The sequence below is a fragment of the Urocampus carinirostris genome, chromosome 15 (assembly GCF_059441175.1).
Source record: "Urocampus carinirostris isolate Australia breed hairy pipefish chromosome 15, RoL_Ucar_1.0, whole genome shotgun sequence".
In the NCBI taxonomy this organism is placed as follows: Eukaryota; Metazoa; Chordata; class Actinopteri; order Syngnathiformes; family Syngnathidae; genus Urocampus; species Urocampus carinirostris.
In genome coordinates, this window is record NC_142363.1 from 29457658 (window position 1) to 29480315 (window position 22658).

Here is a 22658-nt window from a genome sequence, read left to right on the forward strand (position 1 = left end):
CTTACTCGTGTATCCAGTATCCAGTATTGATCCCGTCTGTCCCGTCTTGTCCAGTATCTTGCTCGTGCATTCTGTATCCGGTATCAATCCCGTCTGTCCCGTCCTGTCCAATATCTTGCTCATGTATCCGGTATCGATCCCGTCTGTCCCATCCTGTCCGGTATTTTGCTCGTGCATCCTGTATCAGGTATCGATCCTGTCCGGTATCTGCTCTTATATCCTGTTTCTGCTATCGATCCCGTCTGTCCGTTTTCGATCCCGTCTGCCCCTAGCTTCCTGTTTTCCCGCGCCTGACTTCTCTGTCTCACTTCTACTGCCCAGCGATCACCGAAATGCTGGCGTTTGTGTTCCCACGCAATACTGCCCCGTTTCCGTAAAATAAAGCTTGGTGCGAAAACGTTACGCGTTTGGGTCCACCATCTGTTCGGGTTTTGACATGAACTCGCTTTATGATTTATAAACAGAATATTATGTTATACTATTGTTTAGTTGACATGAAAATCAAAGAATTGATGTGTCAGGACCTCTGAACAACCACTTGGCATCCGAGACAGTTTAATGGATAAGAAGTGCATCGATCGAATAGTGGGCGGGGCCATCTTGGTCATGTGACCTACCTTACCGGAATTTCAGGTTTTTGCTGGAACTTTATTTGCGGCGTCCAATCGAAGGAGCTTCTGCATTATTCAGCAACTCCACCACAATGTCACCTAAGAGCTTAGCACCCCTGCATCACACAAATTCTCACATACAACCCGAACTACAACTGCAAGTATGAGGATAATGTATTTGTTACTATAAAGATATTCTCCCTATAGTTCATACTTACATCCGAGCCGATTTTGCAACTAGTAACTAGTAACTGTACCTGATTACTATTACTTTTAGAGTAATGCTGCCAACATTGGACCAAACAATAGTTTGCAAAAGAGACACAAACCAAGCACCGTCACTCGTCCCGCCTACCTCGTCCACGTTCTCAAAGGCGTTGATGATGTCGTAGGGAAGGCAGGAGAGCAGGTCGATGACGAACCAGGTCTTCAGGTAGTTCATCCGGATGAGTTTGGGGTCCGAGATAACCTCTCCCCCGGGCCCCACGAAGGTGGTATGAAAATTGAGGACGATGTCCACCAAGAAGATGACGTCCACGACGCTGTCCAGGACCAGCCAGGTCAGGTTGTTCTGCTTGCTCTTGAAGGACACGTTGTAAGGAACCATGATGGCCGTGTAGAAGGTGAGGATGAGGATCACCCAGTCCCACGTGGTCTTGAAGGTGCAGTAGTGGAGGATGATGTGAGGGGGGGTCTTGGGGGCCTCCTGCTTGTACTGGGGGAGGATGTCCGAGTTCAGCTGCAGGACCTGGAAAGGAGGATCCTTATTTTTTCTGGGTTAGGGTTAAAAAATACTAATGAAAAACTACAACAAAACAAGTCTCGTCTTTTTGAGGGAAGGAAAGAAGGAAGGAAGGAAGGAAGGAAGAAAGGAAGGAAGAAAGGGGAGGGAGAGAAAGAAAGATAGAAACAAACAAACAAAAGGGAAGGAAGGAGAAAAAGTAGAAGGAAAAAAAAGATGGAAATAAGTATAAGAATATGATATGTAGAAACAGTAAAAAAGAAAGTATAGAAACTGAAGAACGCCAGAAGGTAAGGAGGAAAGGAGGTTAGGGAGGAGGGAAAAGAAGAAAAAAGAAAGAAAGAAAGAAAGAAAGAAAGAAAGACAGAAAGAAAGAAAGAAAGAAAGAAAGAAAGGAAGAAAATAGGAAAAGAAAGAAAAAAGAGGGGAAGAAAAAAGAAAGAAAGAAAGAAAAAGAAAAAAGAAAGGAATGAAGGAAGGAAGGAAGGAAGGAAGGAAAGAAGGAGGAAAATAGAGGAAGAAAGAAAATAGGGGAAGAAAGAAAGAAAGAAAGAAAGAAAGAAAGAAAGAAAGAAAGAAAGAAAGAAAGAAAGAAAGAAAGAAAGAAAGGAAGAAAAAATGGGAAGAAAGAAAATAGGGCAAGAAAAAAGAAAGAAAGAAAGAAAGAAAGAAAGAAAGAAAGAAAAAAAAGAAAGAAAGAAAGGAAGGAAGGAAGGAAGGAAGGAAGGAAGGAAGGAAGAAAATAGGGGAAGAAAGAAAATAGGGGAAGAAAGAAAGAAAGGAAGGAAGAAAATAGGGGAAGGAGGAAAGAAAGAAAGAAGAAAGAATGAAAGAAAGAAAGATGGAATGAAGAATGAAAGGATAATGAAAAAGTAAAAGAAGAAAAGAAGAAGTTGAATGAAATAAGTAAAAGTACAAGAATATAATACGCAGAAACAGTAGAAAACAAGTAATAGGAGAAGAAGAAAAGCAGAAACAACAAAAAAAAGGTAGTAGAAGTAAAACATATGTGGACTAAACAATATTTCTTTAAAAATATTTATATTTATATACTAGCGGTATTTGTATCTGGTATCAATGACCACTGAACATCAGTTGCAAAAACTGTAGTATTATTAGCACATTGGGTATTACAACATGGAATATAAAGTTCTTGCTGGAAAAATATTTTAAAAATTAGAAAAATATATTTTTTCTAAACGCTGTCCCTTAGCTCACCTCGGCCAATCGCGACGTCTTGTGGTTGCTAACTTCGTGTTTGCCGATAGCGGCTAGCTGCGCTGCCGCGTTGCGGTTCTGCGTCAAGGCTCGGGTCAGGCGGGCGAACTTTGTCCAGCCTTCAATTACATAAAAACAAAGTCAAAGTAATCAGATTACTTTCTTAACAATAGCATAGCCGCACGACTTTAAAAAAATGTAACATGTTAGCAGGTATCAAAATTGATGAATTGTGGGCGCTTTAGCATCGTCAAATCACAGTATGGTAAAAAAACCTCGTTAGCTAGCTGTAACTTGTTTATCCCGTAAGAATTAAGAAATGAAAAACTAACCAAAATCAAAACTTATTATCTAGTTAGCTTAAATCAATCATATTTACCGGCTACCGTACTTTTAAGTCAACCAATGTTCAGAAGGCAATATGTTCCTTAAATTACCTGATTTCGACCCCGAGTACTGTTCTATGTCAGGAAATCATAAACCACTTTCTATCAAGCTAACATGCTAAAGCTAACATTCAGAAGGAAAAGTACTTCACTTTAACCAGAGCACTTATTGATGTCAGGAACTCTTAAAATACATCCTGAATACGCCCAACCAACTGGTCAGAGTTAACCGACAACTATCTTACCATTAAGCTAAAATGCTAATGCTAACATTTTAAAGGAAATTAGTTTCTCGAATGTTTTCAATTTCACCCCGAGCATTATCATTTATGCCAGGAACTCTAAAACGGCATCCTGACCGCCCCATCCAACAGACCACCCTCAAAATTTCCATCAAGCTAACATGCTAAAGCTAATATTCAGAAGGAAATTTGTTTCTCAAATGTATTCAGTTTGACCGAGACCACGTTTTTATGTCATGGACTCTTAAAAGGCATCCTGAACGCACCCACCCAATTGGCCAAAGTTAACCAATGACTATCTTTCCATTAAGCTAAGATGCTAATGCTAATATTCTAAAAGAAATTGGTTTCTTGATTGTCTTCAACTTGACCCTGAGCACTTTTTATATGTTAAACACTTGTAAAAGGCATCCTTAACCCTCCCAGCCCACTGACCTTTAAAAATATTTTAGTCAAGCTAACATGCTAAAGCTAACGTTCGGAAGGACTTTTTTTTTTTAATTACTACACTTTCACCCTTAATACCTTTCTTTATCAAGAACTCATAAAAGACATTCTGAACCATCCACCCAACTGACCAAAAGTCACCACGACAACCTGTTTATCAAGCTACCATGCTAAAGCTAACGTTCAGAAGGATATTTGTCTCCCAAATGACTCCACTTTAACACTGGGCACATTTTTTTAATGTCATTTTTTTAACTCCTGAACACTCGTATCCAAATGATCAAAGGTGAAAACCGACAACCTTTCTATTAAGCTAGCATGCTAAAGCTAATGTTTAGCAGGAAATTAGTGTGTCGACATATTTTGCTTTGACCCTGAGCATTTTTCAATGTGGGGAACTTGTAGAGAGCATCTTGAACCTAACACAACTGACCAAAGTTGACCAACGACAATCTTTCCACTAGCTAGCCTGCTAAAGCTAACGTTCAGTCGGAAATTTGTTTCTCAAATTACTTCATTTTGACGCAGAGCACTATCCTTTATCAGAAACTCATGGAGGGTATTCTACTAACCCACCGACTCAACCAACAAAAGGTGACCATCACAACCGTTCCATCAAGCTAACATGCTAAAGCTAATGTTCAGTAGGACATTAGCTTCTCTATATATTCTGCTATGACACTGAGCACTTTTTTATTCCGAGGTTTCGTAGAATGCATCTGAAACCCAACATAACTGACCAAAGTTGACCAACAACAACTTTTGCATTAAGCTAACATGCTAAAGCTAAAATATAAAAGGATATTTATTTCTCAAATGACTTCACTGTTTTATGTCAGGAACTGGTAAAGAGGATCTTGAACGCCCCTCCTCAACTGAACAAAGGTGACCAATGGCGACCTTTGCATCAAGCTAACATGCTAAGAGCTAATGTTTAGTAAGATATTAGCTTTTGCATGTATTTTGCTATGACCATGAGCTCTTTTTTATGTGGAGGTTTTGTAGAAGGCATCTAAAACCCAACACAACTGACCAAAGTTGACCAACAACAACTTTTCCATTAAGCTAACATGCTAAAGCTAATGTATAAAAGGATATTTGTTTCACAAATGACTTCACTTTATCATCCTGAAGGATCCTGAGGATCTTGAACGCCCCTACCCAACTGAAGAAAGGTGACCACTGGCAGCCTTTCTATCAAGCTAATATGCTAAGAGCTAATGTAAGAATCCCACAATCACGTTTTAAAAAAAAAAAACCTTTAATAACAAATCCTTCAAGAGACAGACATTAGACATTAGCTTTAGCATGTATTTTGCTATGACCATGAGCTCTTTTTTATGTGGAGGTCTTGTAGAAAGCATCTCGAACCCAACACAACTAACCAAAGTTAACCCTAACAACAACTTTTCCATTAAGCTAACATGCTAAAGCTAACATATAAAAGGATATTCGTTTCATAAATGACTTCACTTTCTTATGTCAGGAACTCGTAGAAAGGATCCTGAACGCCCCAACCTGAACAAAGGTAACTACTGGCGACCTTTTCAATCAAGCTAACATGCTAAAAGCTAATGATTAGTAAGACATTAGCTTTTGCTATGTATTTTGCTATGACCATGAGCATTTTTTTATTCCGAGGTTTTGTAGAAAGCATCTGAAACCCAACACAACTGACCAAAGTTGACCAACAACACCTTTTCCATTAAGCTAACATGCTAAAGCTAACTTATAAAAGGATATTCGTTTCACAAATGACTTCACTTTCTTATGTCAGGAACGCGTAGAAAGGATACTGAACGCCCCTACCCAACTGAACAAAGGTAACCACTAGCAACATTTGCATCAAGCTAACATGCTAAAAGCTAATGTTCAGTAAGACATTAGCTTTTCCATATATTTTGATATGACTATGAGCACTTTTTATGTGGAGGTCTTCTGGAACCCAACCCAAGTGACCAAAGTTGACCAACAACAACTTTTCCATTAAGCTAACATGCTAAAGCTAATGTTCAGAAAGAAATAGGTTCCTTGTATACGGTTCCCCTTATCTGGAAAATTTTCCTTTATGGGCACTTTTCAAAGACGTCCTGAGAAAAGGGGCAAAGGGGTTTGGCCAGTTAAGTGGGCAGTCGGTGTCCGCACTGCGTCTGGAGGGCTCGTAAATTTAACGTTTGGTTTTAATGTACAAGCTTGGCCAAGGAGTCAGGAAAGCTTCCAAAATGCTAGCGGAAAATACTGCAGGGATGTTTGCATTTCAAAATAAAAGTATCAAAGACTTTGCAAAGGATAAAATATTTAGTTGGGGTCAAAAGTACTATGCTTAGGGAAAACATCAGGATATTCAAATGTATTCATTGTGATTAATCACAAATTTCCACAAAGCTAACACAAAGAATAACTGTAAATTTGAGGCTAGTTGCTAACGCTAAAGATTTGTGATGTAACATCCTAATTTTAGCAGTATTTCTACGCTTAGTTAAAGCTAACAAATGAGAACAGATCAATAAAGTTAAAATGGAAGGCAGAACAGCAAACGCCTCTATCCGTTAGCATTAGCGAAGGTAGCCAAATTAACGTATCATATAAAAAACAACCAATTATTGGTGCTACTTTAGGGTCTGTAGTTAGCGCTAATGAATCAGAGTAGCAATTTTACTAACAAACCAATCTTAAGTACAATAAAAACATAGCTAACCATTACCATTAGCCAATTTGTAAATAGCAGATAATGCTAAAGATTTTTGGTATATCAAACAAACCCGTATTTTAGAGTCCCTAGTAAAAGGAAGTTCCCCGGTTCGAGACCGGGTGGAAACATATGTTGGCCTGGAGAGGGATGGGCGCCCCCAGGCTGTACTTGCCCAAGACACACCACAGGAAATGGTGCCCGTATGACCAACCAACCCACCAGTAAGCGTTACCTAATACTCAATCACATTAGCAAGTTTGCTCACAAATTAGCACAGGTTAAGTATGATAAAATTTGGATCAGCACAGCAAGCAACATAATCCATTAGCATTAGCGATGCTAACCGAAGTAGCATTAGCAACATGCGTTTCTAGCTACTTTGCTGTGTTTTATTTAAAAATTCCGATGCAAATGTGCGATATATGTTTCAGTGTTTTGGAATTGAATCAATAGTAAAGAAAAATCCCAAAATTACATTTAAAAAAATACCTTTAATAACAAATCCTTCAAGATTCGTCAGCTAAATACATTAGCGATTTGCGATAACTCACCGCGCTAGCATGATAGAATTCACAGAGGCAGCAGCGTTCCCGTTTAAGAGACGGACTTCCTTGCTTCGCTAACGCTAACACGATGCGGCACAACCGGAGACTTAACGGAATCCGCCGGTGACGATTGATCCGCATGTCACTCACCCCTGTTAGCATGTGTGCTAGCATTCTAACAGCCGGGTCATTCCTGTTATCCGGTGCCATTTGAGTCCCGGTGGATTTTGTGTAAAAATGGGCTTATACTTATTTTTAAAATATGTCTTGTATGCTTAACTGCCCTCTACCATAGGACACAGGGATACATATGCAGAATAAATTCATTTTAAATATATTACTCCGACTGTAGTACCAGTACACTAAAATGCTGTGTTCCCAGTCGTGTATGATTGACTTCTGTTACAAATATAAGTGAGAAAATTTTGGTATATCTATATTGCCTTAATGATAATATTCTTCACCTAATGTCAGTTCCAGTTATTAATTAATTAATTACCGTAAATTCTGGACTATAAGACACTACTTTTTTCCAAACGTTCAACCCTGCGGCTTATTCGGTGATGCGGCCAATTGATGTCATTTTTCTAACAGCCGCCAGCGGCGCTCGAGTACAAAAGGTAAGATTTAGACCGGTGGAACATATGCGCGGAGGAAGACTGCAACTTCTTAGCTTGTGCAAAATTAAATTAGCGTAGACATATCCTCATCATGCAAATTGCAAAAAGGAAGGCACATGATGCAACTTTCAAGCTAAATGCAATCGGGCAGTCCGATAAAGAAGGAAAGAGAGCTACTACACATGAACTTTACTTTGCGAGCGTGTTGCTAGCGTGTTTTTGAATGAGGGAGCGTGGGACGACGTCTATATGACAAGGTCTCTTTCCCATACTGGGGAAGACGACTTTGATGACATCAGTTATAAGGAGGAAGATGAGGACGGTTTACCGTGATCACTGCAAGTACGGTATGTTTTTTTAACAGAGCCGTTTACTGTGTTGCGAGCGTGTTGCTAGTAGCGTTTTGCTACCCTTCACAGGCACGGTTTGGGATGAAAGTTATAATATTATTATTAAAGCTTTGAAAACTCTCTCGGTGTACCGTCTTTCTTTGGAAATATGTGTAACCATGTATAATATGTATTTGCAACTGTATATTTTTGTAATGTATTTATTTTAGAGACTTATTCTGATATGTATTCCACGGGCGAATCAAAAAGAAGGAGCGAAAACAACAGGGGCTGACGGGAAGTGGAGTAAAGGTGAGACGTGTTTGTGGACGCAGCGGACAATAGTGGATTTATATTTTTTCCACCCTTACCTTTGGAAATATACATTTTTTTTCCTTGGATTATTTTCAACGGGACCCAGACTCTGCAGGTCTGCATTAAACCCTTAGTACACGTATCATTTTCTGTTCAATTTGCCGGCTGTGGTTTGTGGACTGTGTATATTATATTCAGTTACAATCGCGGGACTCAAAGTCGGGTTTGGGTTAAATTTGTGATTGTATTACATGTTTTGATGTGGGCGCATGCGGCTTATATACAGGTGCGGCTTGTGTAAGTACAAAAGCGGTTATCCTCTTAAAATGTGGTGGGTCCGGCTTATAATCAGGTGCGCTCTATAGTCCGGAATTTACGGTAATTCATTTTCATGTTTAAAATCGTTAAAATATGTTGTGTCCCAGTGTAAACTGTCCCCCCTGTTACTCTGAAGAGTCCTATAGAAAACATCAGCCGGCTATCATTTTAGTCACATGACATGACACAACAAGATTTTTGGTAAGAAAACTTTCAAGGAGATGAAGAGTAAGTATTGCTAAGGATTGGTCTCTCAGGAACCGTCCTCTTATGGTTCGGATCCTACCCCTCAGATAGGACACACTGTGGTCAATATGGTGAAATGACATCTGAGCCCTTTAGTGGTACCTGTGGTGTTCCGCAGGGTTCAGTACTCGGCCCCCTTCTTTTTAGGATTTACATGCTTCCATTAGGTGATATTATCAACTATATCTTCGGATGGAGGAATCTGCCACACTAAACTGTAGAAAAATGGAGGCCTGCCTCATTGAGATAAAAAGATGGATGTCCATTAAATTCTTGCAACTTAACTCTGAAAAAAAGCGAAATGTTAACTATTGGTCCATCTAAATGCCGTGACTTGTTCTCAAAAACTGCTCTGAACATTGACAAATATAATATCACCCAGAGTGACTCAGTCAAAAATTTAGGTGTCATATTTGACCCTGATCTGTCCTTTCAAACACACTTTAAGAATATTACTAGAACAGCTTTTTTCCCATCTTCACAACATTGCTAAACTTCTTCCTATGCTGTCTCAGTCGGATGCGTATATTATGATTCACGTGTTTGTTACCTCCCGTCTCGATTACTGTAATGCCCTACTCTCTGGTCTCCCGAAGTCCAAAATCAAGAGCCTGCAGCTGGTACAAAATGCTGCAGCAAGGCTTTTAACTAAGACAAGAAAGTTTGATCACATGACCCCAGATTTTAGCTAACCTACATTGGCTCCCTGTTAGCTTAAGATGTGATTTTAAGGTTCTGTTGGTAGTATACCAAATCATGCATGGACTTACTCCCTCATATCTTTTGGATTTAATATGTTCCGGTTCGGAGTCTTCACTCTGAAAATGCTGGTTTACTAGTGATCCCAAGAGCCAAGAAGAAATCCGCAGGTTCTATTGGTATTTATCATCAAACTATCACGTATTCATTTGCTGTTTACTTCTAAAAATATATTTTGAAACTGCATGCATGTGTTTGTCAGGGAATGGCACCATTGTCCGAAGCTGAAAAGGAGAGGGGCTACAGGGGACGCCATGATGCTAACCCTGAGAGAAGACAAGCGTATCTTACTGAAGAGAGAGAGAAAGGACAGAAAGAGAGAAGAAAGTGACATATCTCAGTGGAAGAGGGCAGAAAAGCACAGAGAAAGAATTGGACATATGGCCTAAGTCAAGTGTGAAGTAAATGGTAAAAAAAACATAACATTGCTGCTATCTTTTTGGAAGATTGATCAGTTAACTGTGCCGCTATGCTAACTAGCATAAAAAAGAAAATAACCTTTGCTGTTTTCGTCCTCGATGGGCTGTTTGAAGAGCGTGATGTCCTTGAAGGTGCATAAAAACAAAACCACGTGGTCCTTCTCGTTCCTGATGGGGGCCACCTGCATGTACAACCAGACCGGACTCCCTGCGGAAAAACCAGACCGCGACTTTCACGCAGGATTTCCCGACAACTTAGTAGTGTCCTGGTGAGCCGCTCACGGTTTTTCCTGTAGAGGAGGATCTCGAAGCAGTCGGACTCGTAACTGTCGAAGGTCTGCCGAACTTTGTCTATGCTCTTCTTGTCCGTCAGTTCTCCGTACATGAAACTGAAAAACCGAAACAGCGACATTACCGGTGTTAGATTAACACTAAAAGTTGTTATTAGGTTTTAGTGACAGAACAGATAACACTGAAAAGTGATCTTAACAAGCAAAAGAGTGACACAGAATAGAATAATGCTAAAAGGACTTTATATTTTAATGCCGTATAGTGTTAATTTAACACTTGAAAGTATTACATGTTTTAGACAATTTGGTAGTTAACGCTAAAGAGTCAAGTCACAAATGTATAGTTTTAATCATAAAGTCTAAAAAGTGACAGAATAGTATAACACAGGAGTTTGTGTCAACACCGAATAGTATATTTTTTATACCACACTGATAAAATATTGTCTCTCTACGAACGGCAACACAAAAAACTCCCGTCGGTCCCGCTTTTTCAATAAACTTGTGTTCAACGCTACGCATTTGGGTACTGATTCTATTCTGGTTGTGACAAGAAAGTGTTTTAAGAGTTAACACCCAAGAGTGTTCATTAAACTCTTATACCGTAAATTCCGGACTATAGAGCGCTCCTGATTATAAGCCGCACGAACCATTTTTTAGGTGATCTGCTACTTTTATTCTTACACAAGCCGCACCCATGTATAAGCCGCGTGCGCCCACATTAAAACTTATGACTCAATCGCAAGTTTAACCCAGACCGGGCTGTAAGATCCATGATTGTAACTGCATAGACAGTACACAATTCTAGAGTCACTGTTGGCATCGTGAATTGAAAATGATACCCGTAATTAACGTATGATGCAGACTTGTAAAGTCTGGGTCCCGTTGAAAGTAATCCAAGGAAACAAAATGCATATTTCCAGAGTTAAGGGTGGGAAAAATATATATCCACTATTGTCCGTTGCGACAATAGACAGATCTACCAGTAACTCAGCTTTACCCCAATTCCCATCAGCCCTTGGCGCCCATAATCTACCGGTCTTAATCTTACCTTTTATACTCTAGCGCCGCTGGTGGCCGTTAGAAAAATTCCATAAATTGGCCGCTTCGCTGAATAAACCGCAGGGCTGAACATTTGGGAAAAAAGTAGCGGCTCATAGTCCGGAATTTACGGTACTAGTGTTAGAGAGACACGGAACAACTTACAGAGCATTGAGTATGAGAGGGAGATTCAAATGTCTATGTTTCATAACACTTGGGCTGACCTGCATGTGCTGCTCTTCTGCATGACTTCGGCTCGGTGGAACCCGGAAAGTTTGCAGAATCCGTCATTGCTGTAGACGACGGGCCACTCTACGATCTGAGCGTTACCCAACAGGAAGCTCGTCTCTGCAAGGGTAAAGTGGAGGGTTCAAATCAGAGGTGCGCAGAGTAACTCAAAATTTGACTCAATTAAAAGTACTTCAGATCCATCCAAATCCATCCAATCAGCAATAAATTATAAATCTGTATAATTGGAAGTCTGGGCACTCATTGTTTGGGTGTTTGTGGATTAATAAAATATATATATACAGTGCAAGGTGACTATGTGGTCTGAAGGATTTTATACATTTGACTATAAGGGTTTTTATACGATTGAATACAAGTTACATTTATTAAGTACAATGAAGATTTTCACTGAGTGAATATTTTGACCAGGGAATTTTGATAACAGGACTCTGACGCAGGACGGCAGGCATTGTTTTGACGCTCTGTGTTGTTTTGAGTTTTTCCAGACATCGAGGCGAGGTGGTGGAGCCGTGGAGCCCACGTGGGGGCTTCATTGGCACGCCCATGGGAGGAGCCGGCACACCAGCTTGCGGAAAAAACGTTGGCCGAGGAGGAGAAGCGAGAAGATCGAGAGAGGAGGCTTGACAGAGACTCGAGCGACACTGATTCGGCTAATTCGGCCGTATTCGATGGAGTTCACTTAGTTAAGAAATTAAATCTGCCCCTGTGTGGAAATGCCGGTCTCTTGTTCATTTTTCCATCAAGAAATGAGCGCGCATTGTTAGGTGAATGTAGGCTGTGTTTGGTTAATGGTGTCAGATCACTAATTCGAACAATTTGGTAAACGATACATTTTTTAAATTAAATTCCTAACAGGTCTTTAGTATATATTTTTATTGTTACCAGTAGGTGCAGTAGATTCTCAGAAAACAAACAAGACCCAGAATTCATAATAGGCACGCTCCGAAAGATGTGCAATTAGGCAAACGGTATAAAGGGCTGTGTTAAAAAAATGCAGTGTCTGCTGTTGACTGTACAACCTCAAAAGTGTATTGTAAAAGTAGGATTTAGCAATAGTGGCAATGTGGCATAGTCAATCAACTTGTGGCACATTTGAGTCGTTATTTCATTCCATGATTGCTTGTCAACATTCCACAATAATTTATATTTTTTGGTTTTGCTTCACAAACCGCATTTTTGATATCACCCAATTCCTCGATTGGATTGAGATCTGGGGATTGGGCTGGCCACCCCATAACATTCATTTTTTTGGTTTTGAACAGGGTTGGGTAGGGTTACTTTAACTGGATTACTTTCAATGACTTTTGGATGACTCCAATACCAAATATGCTAATAAAAGACAACTGCAGGATCCGCCATCTCCTCCCCTACCCTGCATCCACCCGCTACTCCACTCAACCAGCTCAAGTAACAATACACCAAAGGTCCATAGTCTCTCTGTGCTAATTGATGATTTTTTTAATTTATTTTTAGCACAGGACCAGGGTTGGGTAGGGTTACTTTAACTGGATTACTTTCAATGACTTTTGGATGACTCCAATACCAAATATGCTAATAAAAGACAAAAGAAACTAAATATGAATCAAATGATGACTCACAACACGTGGTAAGCTTTCTCTCCTGGCTTTGATCTCCGGCAAAACTAACATAAAATGTGACAGAAACAAAATGAAAATCAATCCAAACAGCTTGCCAACATCATTTTTGCCGTTCCATGTGTTCCGTTACTCCCTAAGCCTGCACAAAATGAAGTCATTTTATTCCTATTTAGTTTATTTTGTCTTTTATTAGCATATTTGGTATTGGAGTCATCCAAAAGTCATTGAAAGTAATCCAGTTAAAGTAACCCTACCCAACCCTGGTTTTGAACCAGGTGTCATGATGACTGATTCAGGGCACCTGCGGCTGCCCAGTTGGCTCCAACAGCCCAGGTCGCTGATTGGCTCCTTGCCAGCTTTTTAAACCCCCGGCTCCCTGTTACCAGCGTCGGACCGTTTGCGAACCTATGCTCCCAGCTAGGCAAGCTCATACCTTCCGACGTTTTCCTGCCCTGTTTTCTCCTGCCGGATACCTGTTGCCGACCTGCTTCTGGACCCGTTTCTGCCCTGCTTTTCCATCCCGACCATCGACCTGTTTTGCCATGTTTCCTGCCTGATACCTGTTGCCGACCTCTTTTCTGGACTCGATACCGCCCTTGCTCTCCCGTCCCGGATATCGACCAGTATCCCTGCTGCCTACGATTATCCTTGCTCGACACGGAAGTGCTACTTCCGCGTTCCAGCCACCTGCTACCCGTGTCCGTCAATCATCGGATCGTGGAAGCATGCACTGCTCTCTCTCTTCATCAATAAAATTGAGTAAACGAACGCGATTGGGTCCTGTCTCCGTTTCTGGCTTGTGACACTAAGACTTTGCTCATCTACTGGTGTGTTTGGGGCCATGGTCTTGTTGAAACACCCGTTTCAAGGGCATGTCCTCTTCAGCATAAGGCAACAAAACCTCTTCAACTATCTTGACATACACAAACTGATCCATTATCCCTGGTGTACGATAAAGGGGGCCTAACACCAGAGTAGGAGAAACATGCCAAGAGCATGATACTTGCACCACCATGCTTCACTGTCGTCGAAATGTACTGAGGTTTGAATTCAGAGTTCGTCTCACACACATTCTATGGCCCCTGGGACCAAAAAGTCAGTCTACAAAATGTTCCTCGATTTTTCTTTAGGTCAGTTCATGTTGTCATGATTACTGATGTGAATCACCTGTGCCCGCTCCTTTGGCGCCAACTGCCTCGGACTCTGATTGGCTCCCTGTCCCTATTCAAACCCAATCCTCTCTGTCAGCTGTGGTCAGTCCGTCTGCGAACCTCAATTTACACTAGGCAAGCCTTTTCCGACCCTGACTCCCACCTGTTTTTTGCTCCCGTCTGTTCGCCGGCTTCGACCTGTTTTTGATCCTGACCACGTCCACTCTCCTCTCCTGGCTGACGACTCGTTTCTGACCCCGACCACGTTTTTGCTCTCCTGTCCCGGCTACTGACCCGTTTTTTTCCGTTCCCGACACGCCATCGCTCGCCACGGAAGTCCCACTTCAGAGCGACCTGCATCCCGCGCCCAGCGATCACCGGATCGTGGGTGCAACCCTTTCCTGTCTTCCAATTAAACTAAAAGAAACATAACGCAACTGGGTTCTGTCTCCGTTCTGGTCCTGACAGATGTGTTCTTTGGTGAATTGTAACTTCTTCTGCACAGGCTTTTTTGTTTTCTGAGAATCGTCCGGAACGTAACAATAAAAAATATACTAAAAACCAGGGATATTCTAGTTCAGGGGTGTCAACATTTTAACTCGGGGGCCACACGATAGAGCAAACATTCTGTCGGGGGCCGGACGTGTAGATTAAAGAGAAAGAAGAAGAGGGATCAAGAAAGAGGGAGGGAAAAGGAGAGAGGGAGGGACAAAGAAAGAAAAAGAGAGAACGGGAGAGAGCGTGAGAAACAAAAGAGATAAAAAGTCGTGAGAGAGGGGGAAAAGAAAGGGAGACGAGTAAAGAAATCCAAAGAGAAATAGAAAGACAGAAGGAGAAAAAAGAGAAAAGAAAGCGCAAAGGGTAGGAAGAGAGAAAGAGAAAAGGAAAAAATGAAGTTAGAGCAAAAGAAGTTAAAAAGACACAGACACACAGAGAGAAAGAGACAAAGAGGAACAAAGGAAGAGAAAAAGAGAGACACAGAGTGAAAGAGACAGAGTGGGAGAAAAGGGGTGGAAAAGAGAGAGAGGGAGAGAGAGAGAGAGAGAGAGAGAGAGAGAGAGAGAGAGAGAGAGAGAGAGAGAGAGAGAGAGAGGGAGAGAGATACATAAATACAAGTACAGTGTCTTTGTGAGAGGAACCTTTCTTTGGCAACATCAAGTTGACATATTTCAACCTGCAGCTTGTTTTTCTCCTGCGCTTCTCTGAGTGTTGTCTCAGTGGCCGGATTCAATCCCTTAGCGGGCCTGACATGGCCCGCGGGCCGACTGTTTGACACATGTGTCCTAGTTAGTCACATTGCACTGCTATTATTTTGAACAACACTGTACATGTGAGGCTCACAAGCGCCCCCTTGTGTTTCTTTTAAATCACTGGTCAAGTCTAAATCAAAGAAACCAGGTCTCTGTCAAAATGAATGCGCCTTACAAGAGACGGACATACACATACCGTAAATTCCGGACTATAGAGCGCACCTGATTATAAGCCGCACCCACCACATTTTAAGAGGATAATCGATTTTGTACTTACACAAGCCACACCTGTATATAAGCCGCACGCGCCCACATTAAAACATGTAACACAATCACATAATTACCCCAAACCTGACTTTGAGTCCCGCGATTGTAACTGAATATAAAGTACACAGTCCAAAAACCACAGCCGGCAAAATGAACGGAAAATGATACCGGTACTTAAGGTTTGACGCAGACCTGCAGAGTCCGGGTCCCGTTGAAAATAATCCAAAGAAAAAAAATGTGTATTTCTAAAGGTAAGGGTGGGAAAAATATATATCCACTATTGTCCGCGGGCAGCACGGCGGCGCAGTGGTTATGTCATGGGAACCTCCTGCGTGGGTTCAAATCCAGCTCCAGACTTCCTGTGCGGAGTTTGTATGTTCTCCCCGTGCTTGCGTGGGTTTCCTCCGGGCACTCCGGTTTCCTCCCACATTCCAAAAACATACATTTCAGGTGAATTGGCTGGTCCAAATTGTCCCTAGGTGTGAATGAGCGAGTGAGTTGTCTGTCCCCGTGTGCCCTGCGATTGGCTGGCAACCAGTTCAGGGTGTCCCCTGCCCACTGGCGGCTGTTAGAAAAATTGCATAAATTGGCCGCATCACTGAATAAGCCGCAGGGTTGAACGTTTGGGAAAAAAGTAGCGGCTTATAGTCCGGAATTTACGGTACTTACGTGGAAGGGATTTAAGTAACGGGTTCATTGTAGCCTAACACACAGTTTCTTCTTCATGTGATGTAAAAAATACTCCTAAGAGTACAAACGTCCCATGACTTACTCAAGTGAATTTAACTCATTACTACCCACTACTAAAAAAATAAGATGAATATATAAATCACAGCGGTCCTGAGGGGCCAGCAGGGGGCCCCCCAGGAAAACATCCACAGCTTGCTCCCACAAGAGAGAAAGCCTAAAGGACAAAATGAGTCTATTGTGTCCCCGCAGATAAGTCCCAGAGGGGGAGGACACACGACAACAAATGGTTCCCCTTCTCCCCAGGCTGCACTAGCATGAAGTTAAACATTGAAGTCAATGATACCTTCAATGAGACAAAGGGAGAAGAAAATCTTTGGTGTGCACAAATGGACAGTAGGTGGTGATTGAGAACCTGCCCTTCTCAAAAGTGTCTTTTCAGGAAGATTTTTTTAAAAAAATGTCAAGTCAAGTCATGTTTATTTGTGAGGCCCTTAATCACAGAGTCTCAAAGGGCTGCACAGATCAAAGACTATTATGACAACATCCCCTGATCTAAAACCTACATGAGGGCAAATGATACACATATTGTCAACATAAAATATAGGTTATTCATATGCTATAGAGTAGAAGTACACTCTGTACAGTATTCTTTTCTTCCCTTCTTCCTTCCCACCAACCTCCCTCCCTTCATTCCTTTCTTCTTTGCTTTCTTTCTATTGTATTTATTTCTAGTCTCCCTCTCTTTCTATTTCTTATCTCTTTTTCTCTCTTTCTCACGCTGTTTTTTCTCTCTCCCTCTTTCTTCTCATTCTTTCTCACTCTCTTTATCCTTCTCTTTTTGTCACTCATCTTACCTTCCTATTGTATTTCTTTCTAGTCTCTCGCTTTTTCTATCTCTTATCTCTTTTCTCTCTTTCTCACTCTCTTTTTTCTCATGCTCACAGTTTTCTCTTCCTCTTTTTCATCATTCTTTTTCACTCTCTTTATCCTTCTCTTTTTGTCACTCTTCCTTCATTCCTATTGTAATTCTTTCCAGTCTCTCTCTCTTTCTATCTGTTATCTCTTTTTCTCACTTTCTCACTCTCTTTTTTCTCATGCTCACTGTTTTTTTTCTCTTCCTCTTTTTCATCATTCTTTTTCACTCTCTTTATCTTTCTATTTTCGTCACTCTTGCCCTTCTTCCTATTGTAATTCTTTCCAGTCTCTCCCTCTTTCTATCTCTTATCTCTTTTTCTCACTTTCTCACTCTCTTTTTTCTCTTCCTCTTTTTCCTCATTCTTTTTCACTCTCTTTATCCCTCTCTTTTTGTCACTCTTCCTTCCTTCCTATTGTATTTCTTTCCAGTCTCTCTCTCTTTATATCTCTTATCTCTTTTTCTCACTTTCTCACTCTCTTTTTTTCTCATGCTCACTGTTTTTTTCTCTTCCTCATTTTCATCATTCTTTTTCACTCTCTTTATCCTTCACTTTTTGTCACTCTTCCTTCTTATTGTATTTCTTTCTAGTCTCTTTCTCTCTTTCTATCTCTTATCTCTTTTTCTCTCATTCTCATTCTTTTTTCTCGCGCTCAGTTTTTTCTCTCTTCTTCTTTCTCCTCATTCTTTTTCTCTCCCTTTTCCTTCTCTCCTTGTCACCCTTCCTTCCTTCTTTCCTTCTTGTCCATCTATCTTGTGTTTAGAAATAATCAACAGTTTATCCTTTTTAAAAAGACACCATGCTGTTCTTCTAAAAGTTGCAGGCATAAAGAACACCCGACTAGCCCGCGGACCAGTTTTGGAAATAGCTCACTAGTGATGGGTCATTGTGATTTTCTAGGAGATTTGATTTCTAACTGGCATGAGAAATCAATGACATGTACTTAAATACATGATAAGGTCTTGCAAAATTATTTTCAAAAAAATCCTCCTATATTTTATGTATGTTTAAGTGATTGTCTAACCCTATTTTAACACAACTTTTAATAAGTACAATACGGTAATAGCATGATAATAACATAGTAACAATATAATATTTAAAGTTACTATAGAAATGCAGATAATGTCATGAACCAGAACAGATACAGGACCCAATCGCGTGACGTTCTTACACAAGCCTTTCATTTTACGGGAAATGGGGAGTCATGTATGTTAGGAAGCCGGTCTGGCGGGGAAAGACAGGAAGCCAGAGACCGACAAGACCGATTCCATTTGCCCGAGTTGATATCGGACAGATGGGGTCGATACCGGACAGGAAGTGATAGGTAACGAATCAAGATATCAAAAATTAACAGGAGAAACTAGACAGGAATGAAAACAGGAGAAAATGAATTTAAAAAATAAATAAATGAAAATAATAAACAGGACAGAAACAGACGGAAACCGTGAAACACAGGGGCGCGGCCAATCGGCCGCCATGGCAACCATGACAGATAAAACTGGTATCACTTTGCGCCATTTGGGAAAGAAATAGCTGCCCTTAGCTATAAAAACTATCCTGGATTAAAATAGATATTTTTTGGGTTTTACAAGGATTGTTTTTTTTTCTTCTGTCCTTTTTTTTCTCTACATATGAATTGTTTTTTTTTTAATTTCTATACACAATAAATTTCTTCATTTAACCAGTAGGAATATTTACAGAAAAATGGGAAAAAATAGGAAATCTACACAAAAAATTCAAGTAAGTCACTATACGAGGATGTACATTCGAATTTCAGGACTGTCTCAGAAAATGAGAATAATGGGATAACGTTCTTTATTTTCTGCAACGCAACATAAAAAAATGTAAATATTTATGGATTCATTACAAACTGAAGTATTTGCAAGCATTTTATTTCATTTTCTATTACTAGCGATGGCTTCCAACCTACTACGAGTATATTTCATGATATTTTAATATTTTAGGCGATATATTGGACCGTTTACCGTAATCAGCGATTGCAAAAATAAATAAAGAACAATATTCTAAATTTCTAAAGGTGAATTCAGGATTTATAAAGGTGAAAAACAGCGGGAAACCAAAAAGTTTACGGTTTACGTGAGAATTACTGGTATTAAAATATAAAATTGTAGGTAGGAAAGTGAATCACTTTGCATAAAAGGCCAATTTTATTTGTTAAAAAGACTAACTTTATAGCCAGAATGTGAAATATATGACCACAAGATGGCACTGTGTTGTCTATCTTACTAGAACGGTTGGAAAAATGGATTGGTCTCTCTTATGGTTCAGATCCTACATCTCAGATAGGACGCTCTATGTTAAATATGGTGAAATGACATCTGAGCCTTTTAGTATTACCTGTGGTGTTCCACAGGGTTCAGTACTAGGCCCCCTTCTTTTCAGCATTTACATGTTTCCATTAGGTGATATTGTTCACAAGTATAGTATCAGTTTTCATTACTATGCAGATGACACTCAATTATGTTGACAATATCTGTGTATTATTTTCCCTCATGTAGGTTTTAGATCAGGTGATGGTGTCATAAAAGTCTGTGGTTTGCAATAATCTGTGGCCCTTTGAGACTCTTTGTGATTAAGGGCGTCTCAAATAAAGTTGACTTTACTTAACTAGTATGGGCCAGTGATACACGGCAGAACGTATCAGCATGATGCCGGACATACATAGCGCCATCTAAGTGGTGTCATAGAAATACAAATTTCTCGACTTATGAATAAAACATTAGTTTGATAGTTATATAATATTAAAATTAATGTTTTTTTCTGACTGGACCAAAGATTTTTGTACCACTAGGCGGCACTAAATATTACACACTGTCCCTTTAAGAGCATTATCGTAGAGAGGTGATAGCAGGGTTGTATTTTAAATGTTAAAATTGTCTGTGGGATTAAATATATGAGCAAAACGTTTATTTTTAAATGATTTATCTTTTAATTTTCTAGTAAATTACTTTTATTTTGAAAGCCAATTTAAATCAATTATTTAAAAACACAAATTTATCATTTCTAATTATACGTACTGTAAATATGTACAGTATTTATATAATATTTGTTTTATTTAAACATTTAAGTGTATAGTATATGTTTACATGTCTTTTATTTTGAAATATTCCTCCTTCGCAGCGTCGCAATCAAATTTCAAAAATTCGGACCCCGATTTCGAACTGACCGGTACTGGACCTCCTGACAATGTTCTCCAAAAAGGTGTTCTGCGGCGCCACTAGTCCTCTCTTGCCGCCAGGCATGCTGTCAGTTCCGATTCTGGTCCCGGATTTGGTTTTGGGTCCCGGTCTTCCCGAACAATCTGATGTTCTGCTCCAAACACTTTGCACGCGCTCAAGTTTATGGCCACGCGCATGCGCACATCGCAAACGTTGGAGGGGGAACGCGCATCTAGCTCTTTAGCGACGCCTAGTGGTTGAAATGAAAGGTTGATTGATAGAAGATTGGAGAGAAAAGGAAAAACTCATAAATAAAAAAAGTGGAAAAAGAGAGAATGAGGTAGTGACTTTACACCGGTGTGCATTAAGAGGGGACAGCGCGCCCTCGTGTGGACAAAACGAGCAGCGCAGCCCGTTTCAACTTCAAGTTTCAGAAAAATGTGTTAAGAAAAATGATAAAATAAGAAAAATAATAATAGAATTACATGATAGCTCAACAGTGAACACATTAATCCATTAATGTGTTCAACTAAGGAACAAAACATATAATTAACCGTAAAAATCTCCAACCACGCAAATTATTCCCCACCGCTTTCTCAGAAAACAGCTTTTATTGAATATCACTTTATTTTTATTTTTTTTAAATAAACATTTGTATTTTTGCAACTTTTTTTTTTGTCACTTTGGAAATCAAAAGAAAAATCATTTTGGACCTTCCAAGGCCTCGTGCCATTGATTGAATGTCAATAAGCCCCGCCTACAGCCACGCCTTGAATCGGGAGAGCCCCGCCCACTCAGAAAAATCATCCAATCAGGATAAAAGCAACAGATGACGACGAAAAAACATGACAAATACATCTTTTGCTTATTTAATATCGATTAAGGGAAAACGGGTATCACTGTCAATTTGTTGTATTTTTTTATTATTATTTTGCTAGCTTGAATTAGGAGAACATATAATAATAATGGTTCCGATTTCTGTAGTTGTGTATGTGTAAATACGTTTAATGAAAAGCAAGATGACAAAAAAAAGACATTCAATCAGTTTCACTTCGTGAATATTGATTGAGGGGAAGCGATTATCACTTTGCTGGTCAATACTTTGAATTAGTAGAACATATAATAATGGTTCCAATTCCTGTAGTTTTGTATGTGTAAATTTATGATGAAAAGCAACGGATGACAAAAAAACAACATACAATAATACAACTTTTGCCTATTCGATATCGATTAAGGAATATCGATTATCACTTTCCTTGTCAAACTTGTTTTTAAAATGGTTTTGCTAGCTTGAATTAGTAAAATGTATAACAATAATGGTTCGGATTTCTGTAGTTTTGTATGTATATATTTATGCTGAAAAGCAACAGATGACAAAAAACGACATTCAAAAATACAACTTTTCGATTATCCCTTTGCTTGTCATCATGTCGTCATTTTATCATTTTGCTTCCTAGAATTAGGAAAATGTATTAAAAAAATTGTTCCGATTTTTGTAGTTTTGTATGTATAAATGTTTGATGAAAAGCAACAGATGACAAAAAAGACATTCAATAAGTATCACTTTGTGAATATTGATTGAGAAGTGGTTATCACTTTGCTTGTCAATTTGTCATTTTTAAAATAATTTTGCAACATTGAATTAGCAGAACTATAACAATAATAATGGTTCCGATTCCTGTAGTTTAGTATGTGTAAATTTATGATGAAAAGCAACGGATGACAGAAAAACAACATTTGATTATAATTGCTTGTCAAACTCGTTTTTAAAATGGTTTTGCTAGCTTGAATTAGTAAAATGTACAACAATAATGGTTCCGATGTCTGTAGTTTTGTATGTATATATTTATGCTGAAAAGCAACAGATGACAAAAAACGACATTCAAAAATACAACTTTTCGATTATCCCTTTGCTTGTCATTATGTCGTCATTTTATCATTTTGCTACCTTGAATTAGACAAATGTATAAGAATAATGGTTCCGATTTTTGTAGTTTTGTATATATAATTTTTCGATGAAAAGCAACAGATGACAAAAGACATTCAATAAGGTTCACTTAGTGAATATTGATAGAGGGGGAGCGGTTATCACTTGTCAATTTGCAGTTTTAAAAATGATTTTGCTACCTTGAATTGGTAGAAC

General features: G+C 39.5%; 1 protein-coding gene across 1 annotated transcript in view; it reads right to left on the bottom strand.

Moving 5' to 3' along the window:
* The window catches only part of kcnh5b (potassium voltage-gated channel, subfamily H (eag-related), member 5b), a 50843-nt gene extending 30196 nt beyond the window's left edge, over positions 1–20647 (bottom strand). The window contains exons 1-6 of the mRNA XM_088354387.1: positions 20524–20647; positions 11442–11565; positions 10172–10278; positions 9969–10097; positions 2572–2690; positions 967–1359 (exon numbers count right to left, since the gene is read on the bottom strand). Of these exons, the coding sequence (XP_088210513.1) occupies positions 967–1359; positions 2572–2690; positions 9969–10097; positions 10172–10278; positions 11442–11565; positions 20524–20599 (948 nt within the window). The 5' untranslated portion in view covers positions 20600–20647. The remainder of the gene's footprint in view (positions 1–966; positions 1360–2571; positions 2691–9968; positions 10098–10171; positions 10279–11441; positions 11566–20523) is intronic.
* Positions 20648–22658: the final 2011 nt, after the last annotated feature.